The sequence below is a fragment of the Sphaerodactylus townsendi genome, linkage group LG03 (genome assembly GCF_021028975.2).
Source record: "Sphaerodactylus townsendi isolate TG3544 linkage group LG03, MPM_Stown_v2.3, whole genome shotgun sequence".
Lineage (NCBI taxonomy): Eukaryota > Metazoa > Chordata > Lepidosauria > Squamata > Sphaerodactylidae > Sphaerodactylus > Sphaerodactylus townsendi.
In genome coordinates, this window is record NC_059427.1 from 57804852 (window position 1) to 57831117 (window position 26266).

The 26266-nt window shown below is 38.7% G+C and overlaps 1 protein-coding gene across 1 annotated transcript in view; it reads left to right on the forward strand.

Annotated features, from left to right (window-relative positions):
- Positions 1 to 26266, forward strand: part of FAM120A (family with sequence similarity 120A) — a 75810-nt gene that overhangs the window by 8016 nt on the left and 41528 nt on the right. Inside the window, exons 2-8 of the mRNA XM_048488184.1 lie at positions 1076 to 1322; positions 1895 to 1977; positions 20502 to 20630; positions 21380 to 21476; positions 22252 to 22349; positions 22475 to 22758; positions 24523 to 24610. Of these exons, the coding sequence (XP_048344141.1) occupies positions 1076 to 1322; positions 1895 to 1977; positions 20502 to 20630; positions 21380 to 21476; positions 22252 to 22349; positions 22475 to 22758; positions 24523 to 24610 (1026 nt within the window). The remainder of the gene's footprint in view (positions 1 to 1075; positions 1323 to 1894; positions 1978 to 20501; positions 20631 to 21379; positions 21477 to 22251; positions 22350 to 22474; positions 22759 to 24522; positions 24611 to 26266) is intronic.

The following is a 26266-nucleotide window of genomic DNA, read 5'->3' on the forward strand; positions in this document are numbered from 1 at the left end:
TAGTAGTGTTAGTCTGCAGCATCTTAAAGACTAACAAAATTTCTACCTAAGCATAAACTTCCATGAATCACAGCTCGCTTCTTTAGATGTCTGAAGAAAGGAGCTGTTACTCACTAAAGCTCATGTCCTGCCATAAATGTTGTTAATCTTTAAGCTGCTACTGGAGTCTTGCTTGTTTCTATTGTGACATGACAGTTCTTGTGTAATTTTATATGAATATTTGTTGTAGTGACACAATTGGAACCTGTTTTTCTGACCCGATTCTTGCTTCTGATGAGCTCCACGCCCTTTTTTGTTGTAGCATGGAGACATTGGAATTTCTTCATGAAGATGATCTAGTGCAGTTTTATGTAGTTTTGGATAACAGGTGAAGGGCCTTCCTGATCAGGCCGGTGTTTTGGATTGTGATGCATTTTACTTTTATCTGTGCTCTCTTAAAAATGAAAGACCCAAAAACTCTTTGTGTTTGGATGGTGAGCACTCAGTAACTTTTAATTAATTCAGTCAATACTGATGACCAGTTACATAGCAATGAGTCGTAAGAGATCCTTGCTACCTAGCTACACTGTCTAAGGAAAGACCACAGTGGGAGTTGGTAACCTATCATATTTAAGAGAGGGTGTAGAACCTTGTATATGTTTTAGATTAAGTATTTGAAAGGGCACTGGCTATTTATCCTGATAATAGAGATGTTGATGTTACTGCCCCTGCTGCACATGGTAACATTGGAAGTAGATCTTGTGGGCTTTTCCCCTTGTCACGTGTAAGAGGTATTGCCAGAACTGTGCTAATTTTTATTTGAATGCAGGATCAACAGATATAATGGAAAGAGCATTTAAAGTGACAGGAAGAAAAGAGTAAACTGAACAAAGTTGATGTTTAGTTGTGGATTGTTCTGATGTCATATTGGTATATATTTTTGTGCCATAGTGGTTCACTTAATGTTGGACTGTGAACATTTTCATAAGTTAAAGTGTATTTGGCATGAACTGCTAGTGCTTTTTAACATGTTGGTAGGACTGGATTCAGTTTTGCATTTAACGTATCTTTCTTTGCACTACTCCTTTTTGCATAGGTTGCACAGAGCATTGAAGACCACCATCAAGAAGTAATTGCTTTTTGCCGAGAAAAGGGTTTCCACGGCTTGGTTGCATATGATTCAGATTATGCACTGTGCAACATCCCTTACTATTTCAGTGCCCATGCCCTAAAATTGAGCCGCAATGGAAAAAGCCTCACGACAAGCCAATACCTGATGCATGAAGTTGCCAAGCAACTGGACCTGAATCCAAGTCGGTTTCCTATTTTTGCTGCTCTTTTAGGTAGGTGGAATGAGACCTGGGAGTTCACATTTAAACAGATGTTAAAAATATGTAACTGAAAAGTCCAGAGCGAACCTCTGTTAGTATACTTCATTAACTGTTCAGCCCTTTTTCCTGCATTTGCTGGGGGAGGAGGGTGGGGGTGGGATTTGTAGTATGTGTACAGTAAAACTGATGTTTGAATTATGAATAGAAATCCTATTACCCTGATCCAAAACACCTTTACTCAGAAGTAGTCCCACTTTACTTTAAGAGGGACCACAAGTAAGTTTATTGTCCTAAACATTGCTTGGAAGCATGTTCCGCTTGTATCGATGAGACTTGCTTTTGAATAAGCATGTTTACAAATTAGAAGTTATACCGGGGAAAATATGGAGATTAGTTACTTTATAAATGCTTATTAACATATTCAGTTACTGTAATTGCATTCCCTGGAAGTAGCATTTGAATGTAAGATTAAAATTCCAAACGCTGTTTGTGAATTTAAAAAAGTCTGATACTTCCACTTTGAAGGGTCAGTTGCATAAATTATTTATTTCAGGGTTTTAAAAATTACATATTTTATATTCTAGGTAATCATGTTCTACCAGATGAAGATTTGGCTTCTTTTCATTGGAGTTTACTTGGTCCAGAACATCCTCTAGCCTCTCTTAAGGTACAACTGCAAGCTATTACATTAACTACTATCGAGATAAGCTATAATATGGGTCAGCTTTTCATAATGTCAGATGTTTCCTAAGAAATTAAAGATTGAGCTGCAATCTGTAATCCACTTTGAAGTCGTACCAAAGGCTTCAAGTCTGGAACAAATGTGTTTATAGGTTGCAGCTTAGATCTTTAAGCTGTTTCACATACATGCTAATAGTTTTTCTGGTTTTGGTTCTCATTTTATCATACTAGCATCAGTGATATGATTGCAGGTCTGACAATATTGGCTTTTCTTTTGCTGATAGCGAACTCTAAGAGCATAAAATTTGTCTTTATTTTAGATATCTGCTAGTTAATGCAAAGGTAATAAAGTAGTGAAACTTTTGAAGTTTAACACAAGAGATTTTGTATTTAGATCTGAGAGAGATTGAGGATTATCTTTGTGTTACAAAAATATCTTTCAGGTAACAGTCTGTGTATGATGAAGGGCCCATAATAATTTTCTGGGAGATGGCATAGTTAAATGATCACTTGCATAGATTAGGAACTTCCTGGTATTCTTGCCTTCCTTTTTCTTCTTATTTTGTCACTTGCAGAACAAAGTCCTGATCATGGTAAAATGTATGTTAGGCACTTTGAGCAGAGGGCATAACTTAAATCCATTTGGTTGTCACAGTTTACTTCTTGTGGGGTGTGTATAATTGCATGCCAGCAAAGTATTTAAACTTTGTTCTCTTTAGGTAGGGAGTATGGAACAAACAATCATCTGCATTGTCCTAAACATATTTACTGTGAAAAAAGTTCTACTGACTTTCATGATTTTTTTTACTACCCGAGTGCTTGGCTTCCAACCGAACAAAGAATGCGGATTCAGTTCTATAGTTTCTTTCTTTTTTTAAATAACCATTTATATTTTAGGGGCAATTTCAGTTTTACTTGCAACAAGCACTCTTGGGTAGACATGTTGGACAGGGGAAAAAATAGTGCTTTATTTTTCTGTAGATTTTTTTCCACTTCCAGATGAATTGTTTAATAAGTTTACTTTTACTTAACTTTATCTTGGGCTTATATCCTGCCTTGCCCCTATGGAAAGCCAGGCACAGGGTGGCTCACAGGGAAATGATACAATAAAATTCAGCCCAATAACAATTAAAACTGGACTCTTAACATAGAATTTAAGAAGCTTTGGCACCAGTAAAATATCCAAGTAAGTTTTCCAAAGGGTGGAGATAATGTAGTAGAAGAACCAACCAAACTAAAAACTAAGTATTCACTCCCAGAACCTGCTGTATTCAATAAAAAGGGAGGAGGAGGTGGACAAAAAAAGGAGGAGAGGAAGGGAGAAGGGAAAAAGGGGAAGGGAAGGTCAGTCAAGATGGTAGAGTTGTAGCTGCCCCAACCATAGGCCTAGCAGAACATCTCTGTCTTACAGGCCCTGTGGAACTGCACTATATCCCGCAGGACACTGGTCTCAGGTGACAGAGTTCCACCAGGCAGGGTCCAGGGCTAAAAATGCTCTGGCCCTGTTTGAGGCCAGCTGAAATGTCCTTCAGGCGGACAGTTCCAAGAGGTTACTTCCGGAAAAGCGTAGCACTCTCCGGGGGTGATATTGGGAGATACAGTCCCGTAAATATGAGGGCCTCGGGGCTTTAAAGGTTAGCACCAGAACTTTGAACTTGATCCAGAATTCAACCAATAACCAGTGCAGCTGGCATTGCACAGAAAAAATGTGTGATATTAGGACTGCTTGACAGTTTCAAAGTTGTAATCAATATTTTTCAGATGTAAAATTCTGTGGAAGAGTACAGGGAAGTTAATTTATGAACTGGTGGAGGAGGTAGATGAAACCACAGACTTTAAAAAAATCAAGACATGAATTCACCTGATAAACTGCTGGTCAAATCAAAGCCAAAGTTAGTTTTTATATTTGTATTTCTCTTGCATTTTGGAGGGGATATTGTAATCACCATTCTGATATGTAACGAACAGGTAATGGAAGTGGTGTCACAGAGAGTGACAGTGATTCTGAGGTACTCCTGTGACTCCTGCAGATAACAGCGAAACTCTGTTGAAAATACATTAGTGGACAGCCATGTCCACAGCCTGTCATACCCATTTCTTTGGGTTTGCTAAAATTGCCATACAATGTTTAAGGCACTGATGGTCATGAATCTTCTTCTTTCCCTTCCTTCACCATCCATTTCTGACCTCAGGAAAGTTGATTCCCTTGGTTGCTGTAGCTGTGTGGAATATTAGCTGTGTGGGTTAACAGCCTTCAGTGGAAATGAGCCTCAATCATCTTTCTTGTCTCTTCATCAGTGTAAAAGAAAGCAAAGATCCTTCATCCTTACATGAGTGGCTTCCTGGATCCAGTCCATAATTTAGCATATACATCTGTACTGTTTGTCATATTTATATAATTTAAATATTTTAATGTCTTAATTCTGTACGAACAGAATTGTGAATATGCCCAGGACCACAAAACAAGAGCTTCAGACTGCTGCACCGCATATTACTTTAACACACACATTAATTTTTGTCATCTGAGAAGTAGGAAAAACTCAAAGTAGAAAGCATGAGCTAAACAAGGAAGAACAATACAATGCAGAAACACGACATTAGGGAAGGTTCATCTCCTTTCATGTTGCTTACTGTTTCTGTTGTAAAAAGTAAACAACTCTATGATGGACTCCACAATAAAATAGCGGATTAAAAGTCCAGTCAGTCAGTGGAACAAGGTTCTATCACAACAGAAAGGGAGGGGGCTTCTTGGGAACAGAATTGGGCAAGCTGTCATGCACTCTGATTGGTGGAGCAACCATCTGACCCAGAGGGGGAGGAGATATCTCTCTGAGAGGAAATGTATTGTGAGCTTTGGAATTTGGGTACCTGGAATTAACATCAGGTCCTATAACTGCATGTGTTAAACATCTACTCTCAGGGGATTTCAATCAGGGAGTGGATCATGTGCAGAAAGTACTCAGACAAGAAAACTGGGAGTTTTATTTAGTGGTCAGGGCTGAGGGTGGAATAGCAGTGAGACTTTCCACAGGTTACCATAAATAGAAAGGAAGGGAATATATCTACTGGATGCAGAAGAAGAATTCTTAAGCCAGTTTAAATGGGAATTATGCACACAGCTGGAATCCCAATCTGGCATATTAGTGTTCTGCTGCAGTTACCTCAGAAGGAAGATTTATGAGAAGTGGATAGCTAAAAATATCAAGGATATACCTGTACTGTGAAAGGGTACCAGCCTGTTAGAACCTAAAGTGATTGTGAATCCATTAGCCAGTTAACATCTACTGTACCATCTTAAAGAACCGCTCCTAACATCTAAGCAACTGAAGAAACTTGTAAAGCTTGATTAAAAACTGTGCCTGTGCCAAAACTGAGTTTTTATCAGTTAATCCTACCTGATTTCCATCCTCTGAAATATTTCCTGATCCCATCTTGTTCAAAAAATTTTACTTTTGTTTGTTAAACTTGCCTCAGTTCTCTGGTGCCTTGAAAAGGAGGATTTGCCATAGGGGGGGGGAAAGGCTCCCTTCGCTTTTCTGAAGTTTTTAATGCTGAGCAGGCAAGCATTAAACACCTCATATGCTACCATCCAAACAGCCCAGTCATAGAAAAGGCAGGAAAACTTGCCCAGTTTATAGTTAGGAGGCTGCCTGAGGCTGCCACAAATAATTAGGAAGGTGAAGGGTCAGCAGCTTCATTTTTGTATATGTGACTAGAGCTGGCACACAAAAAAAGTGGATATTTCATTAATATCAGCATTCTATCATAATGATGAATACAGTCGGAAATGCAAGACTGTATATGGAAATATCTCTTTGTTTTGATACAAATTTGTCAATCTTTTGCAAAAGGTGGGGTTTGGCTTTTGAAGTATATGATTGGGCTTAAATGGCAGGTTCCGAAAGCTTTTTTCAGCACAAACATTCTACCCAACTTGCTTTCTTTTGTTATGGGGCCCACATTGGTGGAGTAAAAGAATGTAAAATATGAAAAATGTCAAATCTGGAAAGTTCAAAGACAGATTAACAAACCTTAGCAGGTTCTTTTTCAGCAAAAAATTCTTTATTAGTTTACAAAAAGCATACATTCTTTTTCAAACAACAATTATACTCAGTTACCCTGAAATAGGTGCACTGGATAATTTGCAGCTATTGTGGTTTGCACAATCACGCTTAATCTTACACAGTGCTTCCCAGTGTGTATTGATTTTATTGATTAATCTATAAAATTTTGTGTATATTTTCCCTCAGCCCTGTTTTCAGCCCTATGTATAGGATAAACTCTGTTTTTTATCATTATCCTTATTTGCTGTCGTTTGTGTTGTTTCTCTTAGAACGTATATGGGTTTAAAGTTTATTTGTCTTAAATATGGTGACTAATCCAGGCATAGTATTAGAAATAGGATCTTCCCTCTATCTTTCCAAAGAGGATTAATCCATTCCAAATTCTTCGGGAAAATAGCATAGTTCATAAATTCTCCATGAATTTTGCTTCATCAAAAGGTCAGCTACCTTGCAATCTAGTAAGATCTCCATTTGTCTCTTCAGTTTTTCAATTGACAGGAAGACATTGAGTCTTCAAATACACTATTTACCCTTTACACTCTTCAGCGCTGTTAATTCTGTTGACTACGTTTTTCTTAAACATCCTCTTGGCCTTTTTGTAATATTTCTTTGAAGCTTCATGCCATTGTCAAGTTTAATTCACCAGATTTTAGACTTTTTAATTTTAATGCTAATGAAATAAATAGTTCCTAAAAGTTATCTGCTCAGTACCTTGCTTATCTATTCTTCAACTTCAATTCAAAATCACGACTACAAACACGGCTTTTGTGCAGCACTTTGTACCTAAAATAGCAAACACAGTTTTGACATTTATCACAATATCTGATTGTATAAATAAATGGACTATTGGATTCAAGCTATCATGACATAAATTTGATCCAATAAAAGGTACAGCATTACTTGCTTTGTATTATTTGAGATCTGCATAGTAATGTACTAAGTGCAGGCCACAAGATTCTGGATCCCAAATGTCAGTCTTTTTAAACACCTAGATCCCAAGTGTCAGTCACTTTAAACACCCTTTTAAACATCCCTTGAAATCTGAAACCGTACCTATTGGGATATAGCAATATGTATTGAGATAGCCCGTTCTTAATATCCTATTTTTTTTATACCTTATGTACTATCTTTCCCATTGTTCTTTAAGGTCTGAGTGGGCTGAATTTTGTCCTTTTTTATTCCTTATTGTGTTTCCTCAGTATCTGAAATGAACAAATCAAGTGTTCGCACTTGCAATTTCTTAGCATTTAAGATGTAATTATTCTCAGTTAATGATCCTGGATACATACTCTTGTTAAGAATAATAATTGCCTTGCTTAATCTGACAAAAGGTCTGTCTTGTTTTGCATTCTCTGTAAGAAATGAAGAAGCAGTCCAGAGGCCTATTTTATGCCTCTTTCTCCTTTAAGGCATAAAGTATGCTTTACAATCACTGGTACAGTGTCTTCTGTGTCCTTGTGATTAATCTGTTGGAATTTTTAAAAATGTGTGAGTCCATAACTACCCCTAATCCCACATTAACTAAAGTCTCATTCTTTGCTTCCTCAGTTAGGTTGTCATATCTGATTGAGAGGAGACAGTTGGACCTGTTGATTTTCTTTTGGCCAGACCCTAGCTGTTCTTGGGGTTAGAATTATAGGCCACAGGTTTTTTTGTGGAAGGCACTGAAGTGGGAAATGAGCAACTCTTTCACTAGATTATCATGTTTCTTCAGTTTCAGTCTCTTCTGTTCATGATGATGTTACCCATTTTGTGTTGTCTTATTTGTCTTCTTTTATTCTGTTCAACCTGTCACTAATGTTCAGATGTCTTTATTCTGTTGCTGTTGTTGAGCTGTCTTCTTTCTATACCCCTTTTTTGCTCATTGATCCTCTAGTGCCCTTGATTTCTTTAAACCTGGTTACATCCTGTGCTCTCCGCTGTGCCTTTTCTCTCCTGGCTGCTCCATCATTGGTGCTTCTTAACTCTTGGCTTATGTTTGGGTCTTATATTTGTGTGTGTTTAAGTACCTAATTAAAACTTGTCTCTTCACTCCATTGTTCTTAATCTGATTTCTTACTTCTACCTGTGACTATTCTTCTCTTTTGAATGACTTGGGTTGTAAGCTTAAAGTCAGAGCCTGTAACTGTCTGCATGAATATTGCTTAGTTTATGTAGATAGTTTAGAAATACTCATTTTTTGGAACATGCATGCAGTGAAATACAGATGTATGTAATTTTAAGAATGTTGTTCCCACTATATTTTTGTTATTGCTGAATGTAGCTCTTCAAGAATATAGTGTAAACCTCTGAATTGACACTATCCCTGACCAGTGGACTTGCAGTCAGTTAGAAATAACAAATTATCAAGAGCATTAGTGTGAAGTATCTGCTGCTGGATTGTATCATTCAAACTACTGTAGGGATGGTAATTTATTTTTAACTCTCCTTCATTAAAAAAATTAATTCGCAGTGCATACAAAACGAGTACATTAGGACAAAGGATTCTGACAGTTTGAAATGGGGTAGCCCAGTCAGAGGGGAATATTAAAAGTGTTCTGCTTTGTTCTAAGTGATAAGGAAAAATGTTGGACAAGGGAGGTCCAACATTGTGGGTGGAAATTAACCAATAGTGTAGAATAGATGGATATGTAGTTACTCACTGTCCTCAGCCCACACCCTCCCACATACAAATGCACATAACTTTTCAGAAATTGTGCTGTTTCTATTGTCATGTTTGTTTCTTTACAGTTAAAGCTTATTTTCTCACTCAGGATTTTTTCAAGTTGTAAAAGGATAACTTCTAATTTTGAATGTATTAAAGACACTGGGTTGCTGGTGTGGTTCTGCATGTGCAGAACAAAACAGCTGCTTCATGGAACAGACATACATAAAGTGTTGATTTAGGAAATTCAGAAAGAGGTGGATGTGATACATAAAGGATATTTGTAATACAGGAAATAGGAATTCTTGGCATGAACATTGGGATTAAATCTCTGTAGGCCTTACAGTCAGTCTTTGGAAACTGGCTAAAAGTAGTCAGGTTGGGAGCTTTTCATGTGCAGAAGGGGTTCGCAATGAGCTTTGCTTGTCATATTGTCATGTTCCTGAATCACATATGTTGCAGTTTACTTTTTTCTCCATTTATGTTTCATAATAATCAGTTATGGTTTTATTCACTAACTTTAAAAATTAACCTGCAGTCTGCTGCCATCTATCTGAAGTTCACTTTTTTTCCTTTGAAGGAATCTGTAACCATTTCTCTTTGCAAACAAACTTCATTAACTTTTTAGACTTCTGCTTAACAAGATCTTCTCTTTGGCTGTTTGTCTTTTATGTACTTCATGGCATCCTCATTGTGGTAGCAGAAGTATTTGCGTTTTTTTCTTCTAGTAGTTATAGAATAAAACTATTCACTGCCTGTCTTTTTCAGCCACTTAATCTGCTGCTGCTGATACTTTCTTTTGTGGACTTCTCTCGGTTCCAGTTACTGGGTAAAAAATATTAATCTTCTCCAGGATTGCAGAGCTCTCCTGTCAAACTTTTCAGGTGTGATGTCACTTCCTCATCCATCATTATAGCACTGCCCAGTTAGATTTAAAAGCAGCCAAGCTTCAATGCCCATTTAAGTTTGTTTTCTGCCTGACTACTCTTGTCAAAGCATTTGTAATTTGTGATTTCTGCCTCTCATTTCAATGATTTCTGTAATGATTTTTGCCTCTCATTTCAATTAGAAATGTGTATACAGAAACAATAATATGGCCTTTACTATTTCATTAATGTGGTGTAAATCCAGAGTTTTACCATATGACAAATTGAAGGCTAGTACTAATGCTATTCTGGAAATACATGCAAAAGTTCACCTGTTTTAAAAAATGAGGGAGTCTCAAATTGGTGACCACTTTTAAAATGGCATTTTAGTTTCTTCTTCACTATAAATAAAACTCATGTCCTGGTTTTTATAATCAGATGAGATTTTTCTCATTAGCATTTAGTAAAGAGAAGAGAAAGTTAAAAATCTGTGAAAAATCAGTGAAACCTATATCCCAAATCTTCTCTATGCTTTTAAGAGTACTTCACTTTTAAAAGTGTTTTAAAACAGCAGTTAAAGTTGAAATAAGAGAATATATCAAATAGGATTTTTTATTTTCTAATTCATGCTTTGTCATCACACTTAATATTTTTACACTAATGTTTTATATATTATTAATTATTTGGCTCCACCAATAATATTTTAGGGAGTTTTGTTTTATTGTAAATCTACCATTAAATTCCTTAAATGCTCTTCTGCCAACATCATTTTTATAGTAGCTGGAAAAATAAATTCATTTCTGTTTTCTATGGGTGCAAAAATATTGTTTGAACTAGTAGTTGCTCTCAGGTGAATCACTGTGTGATATTTGATAAAATCTTCTGAATCTGTCCGCATATGGTTAGATGATCCAGGCATTTACAAATTTTTAGCGGAGTTTGATAGCTGTTATTTCTTATAGCCAGCAGAAATAAGTTAGAAGTCTTTCCTTACCACTTACCAACCAATTTAGGCCTTTGCCACACAAAATTAATGCACAGTGCTTACAAGATAGCAGGTATGCTTCCCTCAGGCCCAATACCTTGTGCCGCTGCTTAGAAAGTAAGTAGTATCTTGTTTCCATTGCCAGCAATTTCAGTCAGAAAGCAGTCTCTGTCACCCAAAAATCCTGTCCAAAAACCATTTATTTTAAATATATGAGGTGTGACCTGTTAATACAACAATACACATTCTATGAAAGATGGTCATTTCAGGTTGTTCTGCCAACCTCTTTTCTCCCCAGAACCCCAGTTCTATCCAAACTCAAGACTTTCCTCTCCCTTTTCAAATTAGCCCTTGAAGTAAGAGACTTTTGATCAAAAGAGGTGTTTGTGTGGGGTGGGGTGGGTTGTTTGTTTTTGATCAAGTTGCAGCCAGCAAAAAATGACCCCACAGAGTTTCCAAGTCAAGAGATGTCCAGAGGTGATATGACATTGCCTGCCTCTGCATAGCAACCCTGGCATTTCTTAGTGCTTTCTCATGCAAATGCTGACCAGAGCCAACCCCACGTAGCTTCAGAGATCTGAGCTATCCAGACCAGGCTGATACATTTAACGAGGCTTAAATTGGTTCCTGGTTAAAAGCATAGTTGTGCTTTGTGAGAAGGGGAGGAGCAGAAGACTAGAGAGGAACAACAATATCTAGAGCTACAAGTGGATCAGGGCAGCGAGCTGAATTGGATTGTGCATGTGACAAGATAAAGTGGGGAGATGAAGTCTGCTGGAAAACTCATAAGACTACTTAATATTTATTGTTTTTATTCCTCCACATGGAGGACTAGTGATATAGCAGAATTAATTGAACCTAGTTTTCCAGTATGGTTTCCGTTTTCAGCAGGAGGTGTGAGAGGAGTTCACCTCCTTGAATCTTCTGTTCTAATTCTCACCAGACTAAAATTTACGGTTGCCATAGGGTCCAGTAACCATTTTTAAGGAAACTTGGTTGGATGATGTTGACATATCATGAAGAATGTTCACTTACAATACTTTTCAAGACCAGGAACTGATTTGTCTTGATCTTGGCCCAATCTGCACTGGCCAATAAAACTAGATTGGAGATCATATAAACACCGTTTTGGGCGGGCACATGGTTCCCACCATGCAAATGACTCTACACCGCCCCTAACCCACACCAGCAGCCTTGGAGTGGGTTATACGAGAATCACTCAATGAGCAATTCTTTTGTTTTACAGCGGAGCACAGCCATGGCTGAATGAACAGCCATGGATGTCAGCTGCTGTAAACAAATGAATCGCTCATGGAGCGATTCTTGCACAACCCCCTCCCTGGCTCCCTTTCACAGAGCCACTGGGGGAAAAGGGGCTGTCCCATGGCCCAGGTGGACAGCCCTGTCTGCTTGCAAAGCTTTGCAGGCAAGCAGGGACAAGGCAGGAGGCAGCGGGGAAGGCACGTCTGTGGTCCCTAGCAGCTGCGAGGCCACTCACACAAGAGTGTGCAAATGGGACTCTTGGGGACTCTTGGGGCTCCACTGGAGCCGAGTTCTCCAGTGTGAGCCCACCTCACCAGCCTGTGCAGAACAGACCCTTATATCAGCAGTACTCAGTAATTGTATCATATCTTCCTACATGAAGACACTAAAATTAAAATATATGGAATATTTTATTTCCCTAAATGAACCCTACATTTTTATTGATTTAATAACATTAAATGATTTTCTGATAACTTAGTTAACATGAAATTTAAAAGTATAAATTTCATTGTTTCTATTAGCATGTCTTAATTTTTGCCATACGAGAGAAGGGGGGGGGGAGGCAAAAGTAGAAAACCAGTTTGTTAGTAAACGAGTATTATTTATGCAGAAATACTCTCATATGCAGTCACAACAGAACACAAGTCTATTCACACTGAAAACACGAAACTCTTTAAGTCTCATTATTAAACATATAATATATTGATTGTTGGCAAAATTATTTAAACAAAAAAATCTTGAAAATCTGTCTGCAGTTTTCATAGAAATCCTCATTATCTAATGTTGTAGATTGTCTTACATAAACAATTTCATGCTACATGTTTTGAGTAAAATCTTGTCTTTCAGGCCACACATTCCAAAATGTGGGGAGGGGAGATCAGAGGAACTTTTTTCATTTGTCATCATCAGAACTTTTTTGTTTTATTTTGAGTGTGAATAAACTTGCCTCAAGAATCATTTCACTAATTCTGAAAGAGACATTTTCCTTTTTTTTTAAATATTGCTTTCCAAAATATGTCTATTTTTTCATTAGAAAAGTTGGGGAGAAGGGAACAAACCTTTACATGTCTAGGTACAATGGAGACTGAGACCATGGCTTGCACCAATAGGACTGCTTTCCCAAGTAACATTCAGTATCTAATGAAATTTCCCAACTCAGTCTCTGATCACAATTGTATCATAGAGATTAAAGTGAAAAATTGTCAAAAGGTGACATTTGTCACTGTGATACAGAGTTCTAGACTGGAACTGGAGGCTGTGAAGCTTACCACTCTTGAAAAAACCATCTCTGGATCCTCTTGATCTAATCATCTATTGCCCAGTACCCAACTTGTTATTTCTAGGCAAGATGAGAGAGCAGCAGCGAAATAGCTCTGGATCTTCCTGAAAAACACATCAGCCCTGGATCCATTTTAGTCTGGCTTCTGGTCCAGCCGTGGGGTAGAGACTGTGCTGGTCACCTTCATAGATAACGTCTGCAGACAACTGGATCAGGGTGGCACTGCAGTTGTTACTCAATTTCTCAGTGTCATTTGACTCAAGTCAACCATGATCTTTTGACCCACCACCTCACTAATATTGAGAACCCTTCAATGGCTGATCTCTTTTCTCCAAGATTGGCAACAAAGAGTATTGCTAGAGATAGGGTCTTGGGACAATATCGTTTATATGTCCCCAGGGGGTGATCCTCTCCCCAATTGTTTTTATGCATCCCCTTGCCCAGTTGGTCTGAAGTTTCTGGCTGGGTTGCCATCAATATGCTGATAACACCTAGCTGTGTTATCATGGATGATCATATAGACTCTGTTCCTACAATCCTGGCCTTGTGGTTGGAGGCTGTGGTGAGATGCTTAAAACAGAGTTGTGTGAAATTGAATCCATCAAAGATGGAGGATCTATGCCTGGTTCAGAGAGGCCCACTCCTAACTCTTGACAGTTCTTACCAATTTCTTCCATCAGAAGTCTGGGGTTGACTATGGGTGCCTCCCTGTCTTTTGGAGGCCCAGGTCACAGATACTGCTAGGAGGACATTTTTCCATCTTCATCAGCTTGATAGTTGGCACTCTACCATTGCCATATCCATGCAACAGTCACCTCCATGTTAGACTACTGAAATTCACTATACACAGGGCTACCCCGAGGCTGCTCCAGAAATTACAACTGATCAGAATACAGTGGTGCAAGTCCTCGCAGGGACCTGTTGGAGAGCACATATACAATTTGTGTTCTGCCAGTTTCTCTTTCTCCAGATTGCGTAGTGGATCAAGTTCAAAGTATTGGTTTTGATCTTCAAAGCCATAAATGTTCCGGGATCAGTGTATGATCTGGGACCATCTCTTCACCTACAAAGAGCATTGCACTCAGAAGATAACAACCTCCTGGTGGTCCCTGGGTCCCTGGTATCTGTTTGTCCTCAACCGGAACCAAGACTTTTTCAGCTTAGCCCCAGCCTGGTGGAACTTTCTGTCTAATGAGAACTGGCGCCCTGCAGGACCTGGCTCAGTTCTGCAGGGCTTGTATGACAGAAATATTTCGTTGGGCCTATGGTTTAGGATTTAATCTGCTGGTCTTCCCTTTCTCCATCCCCCATTTCTTTTCCCCCTCTTTCCTTCCCCATGCCTTCCCCTAACTCCTTGCTGGACCCTGCTATATTGTTATTCCCTGGTTCGTGTTATGAAGTCAGCACACATTTTGTTCTCCCTGGGACAATTGCTCGTATTGATAATGAGTCCCTTGTTTAGATTAATTGTATTATATATAGGAAGGAGCCATAATTATGAAATGGTGTTATTTAGGCGCTTTTTAAGCCTGTTTGTTTTTAATGTAGATCTATATTAATGTATTTATGTTGTAAGCTTTTACATTTATATTGTTAGCTGCCCTAGACCTGGTTAGTGCTGGGAAAGTTCAATGAAATAAAAATAAAATCTGAAGCCTAGCCTGCTCATTTGGAAAAGTGGCCTAATCTCATTCTTGTGCCCCCTCTCTGGCTCCATGGAAATAGGGTTGGATGTAAATGTGAGGAATGAGTGTTTTTCATCTAAAAATGGCTGTGTGAATCATAACTCAGTTTCATGAAAATCCTTGGCATCTGAAGGCTGAGGGTTAGTTAGCATGCTGTAGCAAGGAACTGCCAAGAATTGTAAAAGGCAGGCTTGTAAGTTTAGATGAACAGTTAAGTATAATGATTTAGGTGCTGCTTAATTCTATACAGTACTGTAGTCCTTGGGACTCTCCATATGAGGCAGTTGAACCATTTTTTTACCATGCTTATATTTTTTAAAAAGCAGTCTGATATCAAGCCATTTTCCATAGAGAATTCCTTTCATGAAATGAATAGAGGCTGCCTTGCTGCCCAGTTTTCTGAAGGTATTCTTGCCTTTGCTTTTCAGGAAGCATTTTGTTCTCAGCTTCCTCCCCATTTTATACTTGAGGCACTGAAATGGTAGCTTTTAAAAATGGTTTGTTTCATTGATCTGTTTTCTGGTTTTCTTGCATAATGGTGCTGTATGGAGTTCATCATTTTCAAACAGTTTTCTTTTACATTTGGGAACGTACATAATTTCTGGCTCTGTAGAGCCAACCGTATTAAGTTTCTGAAATATGTGCTCTTCAGAAATTGGATTGATATTAAGTTCCAAATATAAAAACAACAACATTCCTTTTAATATCTCAACAATGGATAAATGATTTTTATTGCATTCTGAGTTCAGATCATTGATCCACATTGACAGGTGTTTTTGGAGAAAGGCAGCACACAAGTGGTGTAAATCAATCAATCCACTCAATTCCTGTCTATTCAAACAGAAGGTAGCTCTTCAGGGTCTATGCAGAAATCTTTCTTAGTGCTTTTGCCTGTGATACATAACTGGGGAGACTAGGAGTTGAATTTGAGATCTGCATGCAAAGAATTTACCTCACCATCAATTAATGGACCTTCCCTAAAATGTGTTTTTCCAACTTGCCTGGCAACATGCAAAGTTTAAGTTAACTGATTCTAATAAACAGTGCCTAATAAACAGTGTCTAAAGAATTTTTATTTTATTCAAGGGACTTAAAGGGGAATTGAGTAGTAATAGAATTTAAAGAAACTAAAATTTAAAACACATAAACAATCTATCAGTGGATCTTCCCTATTTTCCCTATCCTCTCCTAGGCACAGTCTGTTCTGATGCCAGGAAAAGTGAGAAACATGAGACCTACTTGAAGTTAATTACCGTGTAGGTCAGTGGGCTGCAGTACTGTGTCAGTAGAAAAGGAGGAGTGATTTCCCCTCTTTCCTTCCATCAGCTCCAGTTGGGTACAATCAGTGTCAACTGGAAAATGCACACATTCCCATTCCTCTGAACCATATCTCAATCCTAGATACTTCTAATGAGGTTTGCATGGATATCTCCTTTCTAGGCTCTTTTTCTGGCACGTCCAGTTTCTCCTTCTCTTCCGATTCTGCTTAGTGGTCCCTTTTGGCGTCCTTACTCTTAGAAATAACAGGGGCCTCTGTTGTCTGTCTTAGCTCCATATTATTAATTCGGCACAAGATCTGGTTACTGTTATTTTTCTTTGGCTGTCTGGGAGCCCTCTGGTGGTATAATGTAGCTACTATAGCTTTTGTTGGTATTTTTAAAAAGAGAATAAAAAAAGAATCTTCCCAACTGTGGAAGTTATTAGCTGCTTTTGTTAAAGGAATGAATTTGGGATTCAGACATATATCATAGGATGAATTGACTATTTGGACTTTAATGGACATTTGGATATATATTGAGAAATAAATAGGAGTCCCCGAAAGCAGGTTTTTTCTGAGCGTGGAAACTTGCAGAACTGAGTAAGGTGAAAGTAAGTTTGAATATGAAGCTCCAATGTTTCAAACCACAAAAAAATAGTTAGAACAATGGGTCTAAAGATTTAGTTATTTATTTATTGCTGAGTAGACACCAGCTGTTCCACATTAGGATGAACAGTTTGGGCTGCTTTGTTTCTTATACCTTCAGTTTACTGTTAAAATCAGTCAGGTCTTAATACTGCTCTGGATTGTTAAGATTGTTCCTAAGATTTAGGAACAAAAAACAAGTTGAGAAAAGCAGAAGGAATAATTAAAATTAATAATATATACAAAATGTTTATTATTTAAGTACAGCACTTAAAGAAATAAAGTTAAAAACAATGTAAACTGCTTAAAATTATAATAATTCAATTGAAATTTGGATCAAAAGATTGTATCTCCAACATCAAATTGATTTCACAAAACTTGTAACATGAATTGACCTGGCACATTTCAACCTGATAGGTCTTCATCATAGGTCAGTCAGGTTGAAATGTTTCAGGTCAATTCATGTAACTAATTATGTGGAGTCAGTTTAACTGTCAAGTGTTCTTGGAGATTTCAGTCTTTTAATCCATTATTATATTATATTATATTGAATTATTATAATATTGACTGTTCAGCATTCTTTAACATTAATTCTTTAAGTACTGTGCAATAAAGGCATATCATTCATTTTAATTATTCCCTTTGCTTTCCTCAGCCTTTTTTTGCTTTTCTTTTTGGGTTCCTAGTGTAGGCATTCTTAGCTCTTCAAGAGCCAACAGACCATTGAGTTGAGTTTTGTTTTCCCTTCTGTTTTTTTGCATGTTCCTATCATTTGTCATTGGCTGAACATGCAAAACTGCCTTATTGCTTGATCTGGCCTTCTTACCCAGTACTGTCAGTTCTGAGTAGCAACAGGGCTGCTGGGGATTGAATTGGGCCCACTTCACTTGAAGCAGGTGTTCCCTTTGATATATAGGGCTTTTCTTAAAATTTCCACTACTGGTGTGGACAGCAAGAGCCTGCATCCTAATAAGCATAGGTCACTTCAGCACGTTGCTGTATTTTGCATGCTACCATAGTTCAGTGTCCTGGTTCTGACAAAGAGAGTTTTAAAGTGCCTTGGATCCATCGTGAAGTGTGCTTCATCTCCCATGTCATTTAACAGTTTGTATAATTAACCTGGAGCTCTCACTTCACTGTACTGTCTCTGTGCAGAGTCCCTATGACAAGGATATAGAGAGAGACATTCTTGGTGACTGCTCAACCAGTTACGGAACTTTCTTCCATTGGAGACTTGCTAAAGCCCGTGGACCTTTCGGAAGCATTGTAAGATGTTTTCATTTGGTCAGGCTTCTAGTGACTAGGACTAAGCTGTTAAACTTTTTTTAAAAATGATAGTTTTTAGCTTGTATTACATCTTTGTGAGCCACTTCAAGCAGCTCTCTGAAGAGAGATATTTAAATAAAATATTCCAGTGTTTTTAATGTGAAAATGTTATGCCCTTGGAAAGAGATAACACTAATATTCTGTTGGAGAGCAGTCTGACCAAAATTGTGGCTTCTGTGTTTTGGTAGACTATGTAATAGAGTGCATTTAAGGCAACCAAGGCTTATGTTCTTGTCAATAATTTTTTTTGTGGTCATTAATTATTTTGTTGTTAATAATACCTGGTAATATGATTGAAGAAAGATTAGAATTGAAAGAATGCATGATTAGAATGAGTTCATCTAACTTTATGGAATTTATGTCCTAGTAATGGAATTGATGAAGGTTCTTCTGTCTGCACTATATTGCAGTTGGAGGAAATTTAGAATCCCATTTTATGCAGGCTTGTTTCCTGATTGGAGGCGCTTTCCAGAAAATTCTGTGGACAAACTGCACAGAAATTGTGTGCGTGAACTGTAACCACTCTCAGACCTTAACTCCCATGAGGTTTTATTTTTCAGTGTAATTATTAATGTTCAGTTGCATAATAAAGTTTTCAGATAAGTCTAAAAGTTAGTAAAATTAAACTTGTGAATTATGATCTTTCTCCTTAGCATTTTTCCCCATCTACATGGTTATTTTCTTAGAGGGAGCAAGACTGTAAGGTTGTTATAATTTTGCAGCTTTTTCCCCTATTGACTGCAGAAATATGTTTATGATTCATTGTCCTTCTCCTGTGTGTGCCTGCTGAATTGGTGTTTTAGGATTTTGCCTTTCTTAATTGGAAATTATTAGATCTATTTATATCTATCAAGGAAGCATGTGCTATTAATTGTGTCAAATATCTTAAAGGTTTAGGTTCATATAAAACACAGATTTCTATTTTTCTAACCAAAAGAATTTCAGGTCATAGTACTACTATTTTTTTAAAAAAAAAAACCCTGTTCAGGATGAAGATGATAGGAGATTTGTGAATTCATCTGCTATTTCTTGAACCATCTTTGTTCTAGGATGTGCTGCTTGGGTCCCAGTGCCTTGGGGACAAAAGTAGGTAGGCACTGGGATCCAAGCGTAGCATTCCAGAACAAAGACAGAGTCCAGAAAATGGTAGATGAATTCAAAATTCTACTTTCATCTTTATCCTAAACAGGGTATAAATTTGGTAAAAATTATGCTATAACTTATAAGCCTTCCTAAGGATATGCCCAATTAGTGGTTCAAACTATGCATAGGATTGGTCTGTTAGGACTTTATTTATAAATAAAATATGGATATTGTTACAGTTTTGAAGTAGTATGTATATTGCTGCAGATGTAAGAAATAAATGGTGATATGAGGTGGTAATCTTAACAGCTAGAAGCCAAGTAGAAAATGTCAGATCTTGAACTTAGCATGAGATCTCTAGAACAACTAAGTACATTTTTGGACAATGACCTAATTTCATCTTGCTTTTCTCTCATTCACTATTAAATTGTTGGGCGATGAACCTGTTTCATTACATTTGCTAACAAATGGCTAAAACAAGAATAAATTGGATTGTTGGCATTAAAGCATACCAATACAAGCCAGGTGACTTTTTGAAATGGTCTGTTGGCTCTTGAAGACTAAGAATGCCTAAAAAATAGCAGTGTTTAGATTTTAACAAAAATGACCCACATTCCCAGGGTACATTGCATTTAATTAAGTTAAGTAATTGTAATTTATGTTTCCTGTACAAACATGCTTATTGTTTTGTTGCCATAACAATTAAAAAGTTGTTTGCAGATAGTTTTTTCAGACATCCTATAAGTATGAATCAAAACCGTAGGTCACTCAGCTCATTTGGATTGCAAAATTATATCAGTGTAGAAATGTCGTTTTCCTAGCCACACGCAGTTCTGTAATGTGTGTATGGTCTGTCTATGTATACGTGCAAAAATACTAAGCAAAATCACTTAAACTCCTATGGGGATTTATTTAGAAGAATCAGCTTGCACATTCCCAAATTAGTCTTCCAGACTTCTTTCATATGCATAGCTAATTTGTTTAAATACAGAATGGCCTTGTCACCTCTCACAAAGCAGCACATATTATATTTTTTTGAAATGTAGTTTACACTTGATTATGCTTGCATATCCCTAATGGGAACTGCTTTAGTGATTGTGAATGCATTCCTAGATTAATAAATCACTAAAGGGATTGATGCACAGCTTACTGTAGGCTTTGCACTTGCAAAATCTAAAGTGTTGCAACATTTCATATTTTAAATGCTTTTTAAAAAGAAAGAATTAAGGCACTTTTATCTCCAAAAATTAGTGAATCCAAATATACAAACTGTTAAATTTGATCTGGGTTAACAGAATTCCTTGTTAGCAAATTATACTGGAGTTTAATTTAATTCAATTACTTATAAAATTAAACTATTTTAGGAAGCTTCTGGGGCTGGGGGAATCTTTAACATGTTTTTGTGTTTCTAGGTGCGAGCACACCAGTTAGTTTTACCGCCTTGTGATGTAGTGATCAAAGCTGTAGCTGATTATGTCCGGAATATTCAGGACACCTCTGATTTGGATGCCATAGCTAAAGATGTTTTTCAGCATTCACAGGTAAAGAAGAAACAAAATTGCGTAGCTGTTTACTTCTCCTTAAAACTTCTCCTTAAAGCATGTGGACAATCACCTATTGAAAATGTTATAAGCACATTCATATTTTTTGTCGAACATCTTTTTTTTAATGTATTGTCGAAGGCTTTCACGGCTGGATTCAACTGGTTGTTGTGGGTTTTCCAGACTGTATGGCCGTGGTCTGGTAGATCTTGTTCCTGACGTTTCGCCTGCATCTGTGGCTGGCATCTTCAGAGGTGTATCACAGAGGGAAGTCTGTTATACACTGTGTCCAGTGAGAAGGGAATGTTTTAGTGGGATATATATTGTCCATGTCCCAGGGTAGGGAACCAATCAGTAAGTGTTTGGGTGGAACTTGCTATGTAAATGTGTGGTTGATAGCATTGTATTGTGGTTGGGGTTTTTCAGTCCAGGGAGTGATTCACATTTGCATTCCCTGCAGCAGCAACAGTCTTAGTGAATGCAAACCCTGTGTCTGGGTAGAGTCCATTCTCCATGAATCTATCATGCCCTTGGCCTTTGATTCTGGTGTTTTTCATTACTGGTAGCCAAGTTTTGTTAATTCTCAGGGTCTCTTCCGTCTTGTTGAAGTTTTCTTGGTGTTTATGAATTTCAGTGGCCTCCCTGTGTAGTCCTTTTTTTGTTTACATATTTACATTATTTTGAATGAATTTGTATGGCTGATAGGGATTTCTACATAATTGTAATAAAGACTCTTAACCTTATTTTAGTCTCGAACAGATGACAAGGTTAAACGATTTAAGAGAGCAGTTGCATACTATTCAGCAACAAATAAGCCAATGGCATTTCATCCAACCCACTACCTAGGTAAGTGTTAAAACTTTGATTGCTATTGTCATTGGCTACCTCATTAGTTGAAAGATTGAAGACATACACGGAGCTGGGAGGAAGGATGATAGTGGGATACTGATCATATTATATCAGTTAAAGGGGTTTTATACAAGCTCCATAGTGCAGAGTGGTACGCTGCAGTACTGAAGTCAAAGCTCTGCTCAAGCCCCGAGTTCAACCTCAGTGGAAGTTGATTTCAGGTAGCCGCCTCAAGGTTGACACAGCTTTCCATCTGGTAAAATGAGTATCCAGCTAGCTGAGATAAAGTGTAGATGACTGGGAAAGGCAATGTTTTCACTTTTGCAATTGTGTATGAGTATGAATCTTTAGGAGATGAGGAAACTTTATTTCTCAGTCCAAGGACATATTGGGCTACTTTAGTGCCAATTCTGTTGAGGACTAGAAGATAAATAAGACTAAAATGATGACAATGACTGTAAAATGAATAGAATGTGGAAAGGTATTGTGGGTGGGTAGGAAAAATAGGCAAAAAGGAAACAATCTGTGTTCCTTGAGTAAAAGAGAAATGAAACCATGGTGATGTGCCTGCTAATTAAAGGAAAATTGAAATAGGACATATATACTATACTAAATGAGGTCAGAGTCTTAGAAAGTATGACATGAGATATTTATTCTTGCATTTGCCTTTTTTGGTTATCTATGATGTATCTTTGTCCAGACCATGCATAAAACAAGATTAGACCATATATATGTATATATTTAAACCCCTTTTTCCAAATTCTGTTAACAGCTAGACCAAATCAGTTTGGAATGCCAGGTATAGTGCCACCATATGTCTCTTCTCAGATGCTAAACATTCCACAGACCCCTCTGCAAGCAAAACATGTGGCAAGTATACTGTCCCCCTCTTCCCCTTTGTTATTGAATTATTAGTTGTTCTGGTCAGGGCATGAGTAATTTGCAAGTTGTAGGGAAAGGATAGCATAATTCACAATGTATTTTTTGTCTTTAAGTCCCAGCATATGTCTAGTCAAGGTAGTGCCCAAGGTCCAGGTCCATACCCATATAACCTCTCGGAATCAGCCATCACCTTGGACGCAGGTGGAAAAAATCTTTCTGAGCAGAACAACTACAGTAACATTCCCCATGAAGGAAAGCATACACCATTATATGAACGATCCTCTCCGATAAACCCAGCTCAAAGTGGGAGTCCCAATCACGTGGATTCAACATACTTTCCTGCCTCTTCTGCATCTTCATCCTCAGACAATGATGATGGAAATGGAAGTGCTGTGAAGTAAGTACAAAAAGAGGGATTGAAAAAGATATTTTACAGAGTCTGATTTATATGTCATCTGCTGCTGTTTCCTTATTCAGTTAATGCTCACTGCTGTTTAATTTGCTTTTGTTGAGATCATTGTGGAGTCCCAGGGCATATCTTGGTTGGAGAGGATGATGCGTGGGTGTGGTGGAAAACATACAAACTTTTGTTCCTACTCCCAATGTAGTCCTCTGTCTTTCCTTTTTAGGAGGTAAAGATGATAGAGTAAACAGAAATATTACTTTAAATGTATGACTTGAAAAAGGGCTTTAAATGACTTTAACAGCCGAATGCAGACTGGGGGCTGGGGCTGGATGCTCACAGGGAGTGGCAGACAGCCCTGCTGGTGGAGGAGTCAGAGGCGGCTAGCCTCCCCTCAGCTCTGTGGTGGCAAAACCTGGACTTCCAGACCACCACAGAGCAACGCCAGCCTCCTCTTGGATGCTTGGGGGGCAAGAGGCAGGCTGGAGCATTCTTAGAGGTGAAACCAGTGTTCCAGCTTGGGAACACTGGTCCCCAGCCCTTTGAACATTGCTGGCAATGGGGCATTTGGTGTGGTGGAAGAGATTTTGAGTTTCCCTCCCTTCTGTGCTGCCTAATGTCCCTTTGGAGATGGTTTGGCACTGCCTTCACTGTACCGCCTCTGGCCACCCCATTACCTCCAACTTGATTGTTCTGTAAGCCAGCTTAACATGTCTTCAATTCTGCTTCTTGTTTGGTATGTCATTGTATTGAACTCTGCAGCCTTTGATGCTGAGGTAGCTGATACAGAAATTCATAACTTGAAATCATTTGTAAGGGCATATCTTTGTTTTAAACAGTTCCTTTGTTTTAGTATGCCCTGAGTTGCATTCTTACCTAAAAGCCTTCTAGCATTTGTCAAAAGATTAGTTTTTAAAGGTTTACCATAGCAAAATTATGTTTATGTAGTATTTTGCATGCAAATAAGCTCTTGTTTTGAAATCCTAATGTTTGTGAAATAGGAATTTTATAGGAAATGTTTTAATTTTTCTCCTTTTCCATCCTTGGACAAAGTCTGTGTGTACTGAAAGCTGAATTCATGTGACACTTTTAAACAGTGTTAAATAATGTGTAATGAACTTAGCTTTTGTTTTTGTGGGGGGAGAGAGTGTTGGTTTTTTGCACATACCTTACTTCTTTTATCTTGCTTTGTTTTATGAAAGTATTCTGGTTAGAAATGAAATTGACCATCTACAGTACATGAATGCAGGTGCATAGGTTAACTAGAGTTTGTTTCCTTCTATAGACTGCTATTCTAAAACAGATTTTAATCTAGTTAGAATCTTGATTTATGTGATTAACCTGAATACCTATATATGTATGTCACAGTTGGTGGACTTTGTTTCTTGCTGGAATTCTCTTTGTAATGAGGGAAGAGTGAGGAATGTTTAGAAATTATTGGCCTGTAAATGTAATTACTAGTTTGCCCATACTTGTACATGTTAACCTTTTAATCCATAAACAATTATGCAAGTCTTTTTATGAAACATCATTGTTCAATCACCTGAAAAAAATAACACTTTTCACAAGTCATAGGCAAGTCGATATTTACAAGCCTAGTTTACTTGATCTTTGGGTGTGGGTATGACTGTTAGTATGAAAGTAGTACAGTTTGAAATGTAAAATGCCTGCTAAAGGGCATGGTTGTGGGTTGATGTTATTTTTCAGCATCCTTGGATAACCTATTGGTAATAACCTCATGTGATGTTCTTTCTTTAGTCATGTTGGAGGGAACAAATTGAGTTGGGAAAAAAGCGGAACCCAGTCAGAAAATCAAGCTCGTGGGGATCCAGAAGACCAAACAAAGGTAGTGCTCTTATTACCGTGATCTGTTATTGGGTGATGTAACTGCTAATAAACAAATGAAGTTTACCTATCTCAATATGTATGTACAAAACAAATGCACATTTTTTACCCAAATGCTGATCTATTCAAACTTAAATGTTGATGTTTATCAGAAATTTTTAATACTTTATGGGTTGGGAAATATGTGTGATTTGTGATGTATAGTACTAACTGGAAGAACAAATCAAGTGTCTTAGCCAGTGATCAGATTTCATTCATGTTTACCTTGTTCACTGGAAGATGGCAGCCGTTTTTGAGGCATTTTCTTGTTCATATTCTGAAATGTAACTGGAATTCTTAATGCTGTTAAGGGATATGAAAGACTTTCTTTGACTGGTTTGTCTTTCTCTGGTGGTTCCTGGGGTACTACAGTCTTGGCTACTGGAAGAAATGTCTCCTTCTGTGTGCAGGAAGGGTTGTGAGTTTTTTCTTCAACGTCAATAGGAAGAGATTTGTGTCAGCTCCCCAGTTTGGCCTTATCTGGCAAAGTGGACAGGGCACTGTGGGCTGCTTTGTAGTAGTGCACTGCCGACCCAGCAGTGCCGTAGTAGAACGTTGGCTTGCGCCAACAGCGGACCCGCTACTGACCTTGCCGGGATTGCGCATACCAACACCCCACTCCCTCATCCCCCCCCCATGAGTCACAGTCGCATTAGCTGTCTGGCTCAATCACCGGTACGCGCAGGGACAATGATCTTTGCCCCCAGGTGAGGATTAGCCTGTGACGCCAGGCAGCGTGTCTTCCTTGACATTAGCTGTAGATGAGATCATGCATCACCCTGATGATCTCCTCGACCTCCAGCTCTCCCCGGAACTCCCCAGTCCTCCCCTCCTACTGCGCCCCGATAGAGTAATAGCAATAAAAGGTGCCAGGAAATCGGCAGGCCGGGAGATTCGCTAGGGGAACCACGGACCTCCCGGGTCTCCGCTGCTGGCGCATTCCTCCACCACTCTGATGTTATCTCCGCTGCCTGTCACCGTTTCTTTATCGTGCTTGACCGGCGTGGGGTGACTATGCTTTCAAGCTGCAGTGCCGAAACCGGCAAACCTCGGAACTCACTTCCAGACGCCGCACCGCTGCGTGGCGCAGGGCCGCGACATCAAGTGCGGTTTGATCGGACGAAGCGTATCCAGGGACCCCTTCTGCTTTCGGTGCTCGCCTCGTCCGCTGATCGGCAGCGATCCAGGGCCGGTCACAGGACCTATTACTCCCGTCCGGGACGGAACACCGGTGAGTATAGAGAGCTTGCAAAGCAGGGCTTATGACAAGCACGCTTGACGCAGCTGGAAGGCGTTACGCAATCGCGCAGGGTCCCCGGTAAAGGGAGCTGCGCGAAATTGGTTGAGGATTGACCCAGTGTCCATGGTACGCGGGGGGGGCACTGGCAGTCTGGGACTGGGGAAGACGCCAGGCGACTCGCCGCTGGAGCCTCGCTAGCGCCCGATGTAGCTGCTACAGACGATGGGAGACAATGTTTTGGTCGCCATCAGCCACAGACCCTCGGCTCCTTGCTGTAGGTCAGCCCTCACTTCGATCTTTCACCTTGTAATCTTAACAGCGGAATTTTCTCTATCCACTGGTGGGCGCTTCCTGTCCTCCTTCTGCCCTCGCCCTTCT